The 8,646-nt window shown below is 42.4% G+C and overlaps 1 protein-coding gene across 1 annotated transcript in view; it reads left to right on the forward strand.

Annotated features, from left to right (window-relative positions):
• The first annotated feature begins 1,970 nt into the window (after positions 1-1,970).
• sema3e (sema domain, immunoglobulin domain (Ig), short basic domain, secreted, (semaphorin) 3E) overlaps positions 1,971-8,646 on the forward strand; it is a 30,435-nt gene continuing 23,759 nt past the window's right edge. The window contains exon 1 of the mRNA XM_019888414.1: positions 1,971-2,621. Within this exon, the coding sequence (XP_019743973.1) occupies positions 2,486-2,621 (136 nt within the window). The 5' untranslated portion in view covers positions 1,971-2,485. The remainder of the gene's footprint in view (positions 2,622-8,646) is intronic.

An 8,646-nucleotide genomic window follows, 5' to 3' on the forward strand; every position in this document is an offset into this window, starting at 1 on the left:
CATCTATTAGACTGGTAGAAATGAGTAAATGGATACTTCGCCCACTGGCCATGTACATTAGCCTTTTTAAATGGCTATTAATCTGGGCCAGGGGCTGAGGCAAAGGGGAAAAGAAAATCCCACAGAGCACCTTTCATCAGGTTGGAAGGTTAATGCACACGCTCAACAAAAATGCCTCGGCTCCAGACGGGCGATAGTGTGTCAGTCAGCCACATTCCCCTGACATTGAGCAGTTGTCTCGCCCAGACCAGCAGACGAGAGCCTATAATTGCAACAAGGCAGCGGCATAACCGAGTTTGTGTATGTTGCGAGCCCACAAAGTCCTTCTGTTCTCTGGGGAACAGGTGCAACGTGGGGAGTTGAAGCCACCAGATCCCCCACATTGGTGTGAGGGGCTGGGCTGCAGCTGCTTCAGCTAATGCAGTCAATTGCAATTTCATGATCCTGACTGCCACTCAATTTATACCGCTGTTGTAACTTAACACTCCAATGCACTGTATCCGCCTGCGTGTGTCTTCGGTGGTCACACTACTAAAGAAGTCATTGAAGCTATTGTTTTTGTATGATTTGGTTCAACATTGGCTGCCAGAGCCATGACCATAGACTGGAAAACATTTCAGCAGAGACATTATCCAAAACGAGTTGAGGGCGTTTTTCTCTCCTGAACAAATCCCTTAGATGTGTGCACGTGAGTTATTTGCATGACTTCATGCTGGTGTCACCACAAAGATATGCAAAAGAGATGTCAAGGGAAAACAGATGTCTTGGCGGGATGTCGTGGCTCTCCTAACTGGATGCCTGATTCCCCATCCCGCTGCCCCACCCCGCCGATGTTGGAGACAGGCTTATTTTCTTTGCCAACACTAAGTTTGTTTACATTTTCTTGGATAAAGTTAATGTTGTAAGGAAACAGCGCCATGTATTGATATAGTTTAATGAAAGATGTGTTGCTAAGTATCAATCCGGAAGAGAACAATTGGTGAAAAATGATTTTTTTTTTTTAAATCAAAACTGGAAATCAGAGAGTTTTAAAGGGCATATGATCCAGCCAGAACCAACAGCACTGCTAAAACACAGTGTGAGAGTTTATCTGAGACTAGTCACTCGCCTCAATTTAGGCGAATAGGGCAGGCATTCTTGTTAAAGGTGGATAAATTGATCTCATGTCTCATTTATCTTCTGAAGTCAAAACCCAAATGTTTTCAGTCTCCTGCAGAAATAAAAGAATTGGTCCAACACATTTGGATGGGCAGTGCAGTTAGAAATTCATCCGTCCGTCCGTACTACCATTATAATTAAAAAGATAGGGCAGCAAAAGTGATAATGAGCAAGAAAGCCTCACTGTTGGGTTTCTAAAACAAAAAAAAAAAAAGTCTTGAGCTGGGAAGAGAGAAAGAGAAAAAAAAATCAAGTGCGAGATCCTCGCCCCAAGACCACCTTCCACTTGAAATTCCACGCCAACTGTGCTACAGTGTCTTTGTGGCACCACATAGAGGACAACAAGGCAAAGTGTGCATAGCCACAATATTGGCTGAGGCCTGTGTTGACGTACTCAAGGCAGGAGTGTAAAAGGAAGTGGTGAAAGTGTGAGGTACACGGGAGAGGACAACCTGGAGGTGTTCCTCAAAGCACAGCTCCTCATCGGGACAAACGACCTCGCTGAAACCAGCTGCCCCCGAGCGACGAGGCACTCTACAAACAGTTGACACGGTTGCAGGCAGTTTCTCCAGCCTTTAAACAGCAAAGCAGTGATTACACAATGGCACGTGGCCAGATCGGTAGTGGTGCTGGCAATTATCTTTACTGACTCACTTTTGAGGTGAGGTTTGGGGATCCTCCCTTCCTGTTTGAGCAGAGCCTTACAGCTTCACAGCTTCACTTTATTGCCTTGTACATAGCGAGCGCACGCCAGGCGTGAGGCTCCCTACTCCTCCCCTCTCCTGCTCAGGCGTTCCTGCAGGGCTCCTGTCCAGAGATTGACTGACTCAGAGGACTCAAGTGGAAGAGACGCACTACAGCGCTTTCTGCCTGCTGGGAAAGACTAATGCAATGCGCTTTTATTGATCCGCTGTGTGGGATTCTCTCGTTATTTTTTATTTTTTTCTTGCTCCCTTTGGAATGGGAAAAAAGCGCATCCGATTCAACATTAAGGCAAACAAAGAGAAGGACCAACATATGGAGAGCAGTAGGCACTGCAGCATGAAGGCAACAACTGGACCTCTCTTCTCCCCGGTGACTAAAAGCAAGTGAGAAAATAATCGTCAGCGCTGTCCACCAAGCTTGTGGGTGGATGCGGCCAGCAGACTGCTATTACAGAGAAAGGAGACTGTGAGGAAGCAGCAGCGCAAGCTGTGATGATGATCCATAATTGGACCCTTACTTTCAAGAAGACTCATTTTTCTTAGTTTTCGCCCAGATCCTTTAGTAATCATTTTCCACTGATGCTCGGGGTTTAGCGTCCTTTGCAGGCTTTCTTTGTAGATGAATGTGGAGCTTGTTTCTTAAGAGGATGGAGAACTGCTTGAGGACCATCTTTTTGGCACTGATGATATTGTATTTGGTTCCGAACACAGTTTACACAGCCAACAGCGTTTATCCCAGAATACGGCTTTCACATAAAGGTAAGAAATGTGCAGTGTGTTGTCCAGTGCAATGGTTCCCAACCTTTTTATGGATCGCGTACCAACCACATTTTTTTCGGCATATTACGAGTACCCACGTACTCATACTGTAAGTGTTGATGATTCTCCAAAAGTAGACCATTTTTATATCGTTACCATACTGTTGCCTGGAAAATAATGTACATTGAAAAAATGTGAATCAAAATGAAGTACAAACACGATTATATATTACTTTTATCGCATTTGCCACAAAAAATAAATAATAAATAATAAATTCCTTTTAAACTGGTGTTTAAACTTCAATGTCAGGAATGAAACACTTAATTTATTTTTCATCAGTCATCTGAGCTTTCATGAGAGACTTGTGTTGACACCACGCTGTTGTGATTTTGGAACGGCTGTGGCATAAGTTATTGATCTGGGAAATATATTATAAAATGTTTCCAAGTACACCCAGTAATGCGCTCACGTACCCCTAGGAGTATGCGTACCTCCGAATGGGAAACACTGGTCAAGCATGTGATTTTGTTTGTTGCCCAAGTGGTCGAGATGAGCAAACAAATGTCACAGAAAAGTTCCTGAAGTCCATCTGTTTAAAAAGCTCCTCATCATGTCTCAGGGTGAGAATTTGTTTTAAGAGTGTTCCATCCATCCATCCATCCATCCATCCATCATGGGGACAAGATTACAGAATGAAAAAGAAATGAAAGAATACTATAGAGCAAAACCCCACTTATAGGTTTTGTGGCGTTCAAACATTCACCTATTCACAGTTTTTGGGGGCGGGGGTGTTATCCTCCATTATTCCTCGCACATTTGCAATTTTCTGTATTGTGGCAAAAAATGTTTTGTATTTTTGTGGCAAATCGCTGTCTACAAAATGTATGATCTCTCTATTGTATCGTCGCGTCTCTAAATGAGATGATGCAGGAAATGTGACTTTTGACAAAAAATACACACAAAACAACTAGTTGCTCACTCAAACTTCTGCGGGCAAACTTCACACTTACTTACTCTGTTCACAGTCCCCAACTTGCTCATTCAATCACAAATCTGACAGCAGTAGCGCTAGATTTGTTCGCGACAGTCAGCAGAATAAGACGTATGCGCCTACGTCTGCGCCTACGTCTGCGTTGGCGAGTTTCACCAAACTCGGATTTCACACAGAATCAAAATATGTTGAATCATGAAAAACAGTTCAGCGGAACATCACTCCATCTGTCTATGACCACCATGTTGTGATTGCTACTGCACGGATCCAGCAGTATTGGGTCAGTAAAGACCGAAGCGCTAAGCACTGTTGCGCCAGCAGCCTACCAAGCAATTACATTACTTTGCGAACAGCACAGACGCCCAGTGTTGCTCAACTACTGCGCTCTGCTCTGCGGTCAAATGCTCATAGGTTTACACCTTACTGAACCACGATAGTAATTCGTCATCATCATCATCGTAATTTCATTTACTTTTAGGGGAGTCACAGTTATTCACACAAAATCACTATTCACGTTCAGGCTTGGTCACCATTCCCTATGTGCTGATGGGGTTTACTGTATAAATTGCCAAACATCGCCACCACCACCACCTATTTGTCTCAGAGATCACTCAGCATCATAAAGTGAATAAAATATTTCACATGCAATATATATAAATTCAGTTGAAGAAATTCTACATCATTGTGTGTATTACAGTAACATACAAAAGTATTTTGACAGTTCTAATGCTACCAATTTAGTGCAGATGTGGCACAACAACACATTTGTTAAGCACTGTACATTTAATAGAATTTTGCATCCACCTTCTTGACTTACGGCCTTCCAAGAACAAATAAAAACTTCTCAATAGAAGTGAGGGTTTGAAAATGCTGGTGAATTCCTGTAATAATTCTCGGGCTACATCAAAGCCTACAGACATCCATCCATCCATCCATTTATCCATCCATCCATCCTTCCATCTATTCTCTAATCCGCTTATCCTCACAAGGGTCGCGGGCGTGCTGGAGCCTATCCCAGCTGTCTTCAGACAGTAGGCGGGGGCTACCCTGAACTGGTTGACAAACAACCATTCACTCTCACACTCACACTCAATTTAGAGTGTTTCATTGACTTGCCATGCATGTTTTGGGAATGTGGGAGGAAACCGGAGTACACGGAGAAAACCTACGCAGGCACGGGGAGAACATGCAAGCTCCACATGGGAAGAACGGATCCAGAATCTAACCTCCACACTGTGAGGTGGACGTGCTAACCAGTCGACTATCGTGCCGCCCGCCTACGGACAATGTCTGTTAAAATTTCCGAGCAAGGCAATTGAAAAACCCTTTACTGATCCTCTCACAAAGTTGAAGATTTCGGATTTCCCCATTGCACCCCAATTACTCAAGTAGGTTGGCATGCAAAGTGACCCATTCCACTGCTCACAAGATCAAACAAGTTGTAAGAAGAAAGGAAGTGAAATCCACGGCCGCCGTGAGTCACACTTGGTTCCGCAAAATGAAACCCTAGATTGTCATCTCAACGTGTTCCTCATAAGACTTATTCCTACGCTGACATACATATATTGTGTCGCTTATCCGTTTTCATCCCTTGATCCAATAAAGAAGCAGCTGCTTGTTTGTATTGTACAGCCATTAGGGCGGAGAATCCACAACAAGGCTGTCTTTAATTCCACAGTGGAGGAGGTAATTAACAATGGGAATGAAGGTAGATGTGCTTGCGTACTTTATGATATGCATTACAAACGATCTGGTTCACTTGGTGACAGTGATGATGATGCGGTATTTAATCTTTGCAGAGTAAATACTGTCATTTTCTCACACATTTCTTTGATCGCTATAGCAACAGAGGGGTAATTCCACATAAGCCTGTTAGTCATGGTTGGATATAGGTGTGGAATTTGAACGGTCAATAACTTATAAACACAAAACGCTGTTGGACTTTTTTATAAGAAAAAAAAATGGGAGTCAGTAGTTACCTCTGTGAAGCAGTGCAATGTTTATTCATCTGTGCTGCATGATTCGTGTTGACTTTTGCATAGAGGTGGGGGTCAGGCAATTGTAAATAGGTCTAAAAAGTGAGTGTAAGACAAGTACAGCAGCCCTCTATTAAAACAATGTTCCCTTCCTTAAGACAAATTCATACTGTATGCAAGTCATAACGTATCATCGAGGTTACCACAAAATTCTAGTCATATCAAATATACAGTAAGCATTTTATAAAAAAAAAAAAAAACACTTCTAGGTTATAACTATAAACCGAACAAAAGAAAAACGTCAGGAACCGAGCATGATTTCTAGTGCCGCAGGTTTTTCGTACTGGAACCCGTACCAGTTGATATGATCAATATCTAACAAACAGAAAATTACGACACAGTGTGTTACATAATGGGTTTTTTTTTTTTAATAGCTTTGATTTTTTTTTCCACTTAAAGCACTTTTCCTACATCAAGTCAAACAATTTCCAGTGCAAAAGAAGAATTGTGAGTGTCAGGTCAGTGTCTAATTGGCAGTTTTTCTTCTCCTTCACAAGAATGTCTGCTTTCCCTGGACAAACAAGCCCACTCCTGGCAGACGGTGTTGTCAGAGTGGAAAATGTATATGCTCTGAAAGTGGGGATGATTCTTGCACACTATATCTCGTCGTCATGTTTGATAGCATTGGCAGAGTATCCCTCACATTCCAATAACCTGCTCACTGGATTCACTTAAGTAGATGGCAGACCTTTGTAAAGCTATACCTCATCTTGAACCTTCTCTGTGATGCTGAAGAATGTTCTCGTCATATTTCAAATAGCTCCTCAAGGGCAGAGAGCTCTGGCTTCTCCTGGAAACAAGAAGAAAAATCATAGTCAGGTTACATGCCATCGAGTTAATTTTGGTCTGAAATTGAATTTGGGAAGGCGGGGCCAGGATTTCTTTCGATATATTTATTTTACAAGTCTTGCTCCCGCAGCTGTCCAGTCTTCATCTGCTCAGGTTAAGCTTTATCTGTTACTCTCAATCTTTAGCTGTCTTTTATCTAGCTACATCATCTTAAGAAGCTAGACTAATATCTTAAGTAAGCATTTCATGGATGCCAGTTTAGCTCACCACAATATGCACAGACTGTATTAGTTGCAGCTATGTTCACAAACAAAGCATTTGGTTGCATGTAAAGCTGTACCTGTTGAAATCCCAGACACGGCGCCATCTCCGATACTCTTGGATGAAGCAAAGTCTGGGTGTGAGTTTGAATTTGTAAAGGATGTGAAGTTCAGTCCCCAGTTCCAGTGGTGACGTTTAGCCTACTTATTCTTCAAATTTAGGTCAGTATCATAATGTGTAAGCAGTGTGTGCATGCTATATGAAAGTGTCTTTGATCCACTGTGCCAAAAATGTCTTCCACTGTTGTCAAAAAGGAAAACAGACATAAACAAGCCTCTGCTCATAACACAAGATTGATGATCGCTGTCAGCTACATTCACATGCTCTTTAGTAAACAACCCAAACTGCAATGTCTGGCTTAGCTTCACGGAGACTGAGTTGTTGTTGTTGTTTGTGTGTGTGTGTGTGTGTGTGTGTGTGTGTGTGTGTGTGTGTGTGTGTGTGTGTGTGTGTGTGTGTTTGTCTGTGTCTGGATCCATTGCTCATTGCTGCGGTCTGTAAGTGGATGCCTACTGTATATTTTCCCCAAGTTGAAAAATCCCACTCATGCACGCAGGGAGACCTGACTTTTTCGTAAGCTGGTGGCTTGGATGCAGTTCAGGGGAGTGTGCTGAGATGAGATCCAAACGTTCTCCCTCAGCATATAGAAAAATATTACAATAACATCTGCTATCATAACTTGTGTGGATGGATCCGGTGTCAGCTCTGCGAATGATGGACAAGACTATTGTGGAGGGAATATTTGTACTTGAATTGGAGCGATTTACAAAATAGACCATCTATGTTTAGGTGGTGAAACCATTTCTAAAACAGAGGAGGGTGCTTCCCAAACCGTCTTTCTCCCACAAACAACGCAGTCCTTTTATCCTTTCCAAAGAGACTCAATAAAGTTAGGTGCCACTGAATAAACAAACAACACAGTCCTTTTGGGCTTCAAGTGCTTCTTCAGCTATTCTTATAAATGAGAGGAATATTAAAGAGGATGAATCCACCTTAACGGCTTTTATTTTGCATCCCAAAAAAGTTAAGATACCAAACAGTTGGGCTTTCACATCAGTCTGACCTAGCCTCTATGTATGAACCAAGGCAGTTCGGACAAGAGGCGAAAGGTCTCCAAAGACAATTAACTGTACAGTTTTGATTGATTCTACGCGCTGAGAATCTTTGTACCGTACTGTCAGAGCAGTGAAACCTTGTACGTGTCACGCGCTTGGACGAATCAGAATCATCAAGTTTCTGTCGGCTTCTGCACATGAATTCCTCGGGGCAGATCTGCATATCTGTGTTGGATGACCTTGTGAGCAAACAAATAATTGCATGCCTTGCATGTTCACGTTCACTGTTATCTCCATCGTTTCTTTCTCAATGTGTTTTGAGACAGATTCATTTGAGATAACCGCAAAACCGTTGACATTCCAAGTTTCTACATCAATCATACGGTGTAAGAAAACATCCAAGATTCCACACTATATTTAGAGCAGAAGCTAACCCTAATATTTGACGACGTAGCATCTAACCCTCCTCAAACGCTTACTGTATCCTGCTCCTTACTTTCCGTTAGTTCACGATTTATTTTGCTCTACTTTGAGCACTCTGAATTAGAAGAGCAATTGCAAATATTCGAGACTGCATCAGTTCTTTTTTTGTTGTTGCCCCCCCCCCCCCCCCCCCCCCCAGTGTAAGAAAACATCCAAGATTCCACACTATATTTAGAGCAGAAGCTAACCCTAATATTTGACGACGTAGCATCTAACCCTCCTCAAACGCTTACTGTATCCTGCTCCTTACTTTCCGTTAGTTCACGATTTATTTTGCTCTACTTTGAGCACTCTGAATTAGAAGAGCAATTGCAAATATTCGAGACTGCATCAGTTCTTTTTTTGTTGTT

This window comes from Hippocampus comes, unplaced genomic scaffold (assembly GCF_001891065.2).
Source record: "Hippocampus comes isolate QL1 unplaced genomic scaffold, H_comes_QL1_v1.1 scaffold112, whole genome shotgun sequence".
In the NCBI taxonomy this organism is placed as follows: domain Eukaryota; kingdom Metazoa; phylum Chordata; class Actinopteri; order Syngnathiformes; family Syngnathidae; genus Hippocampus; species Hippocampus comes.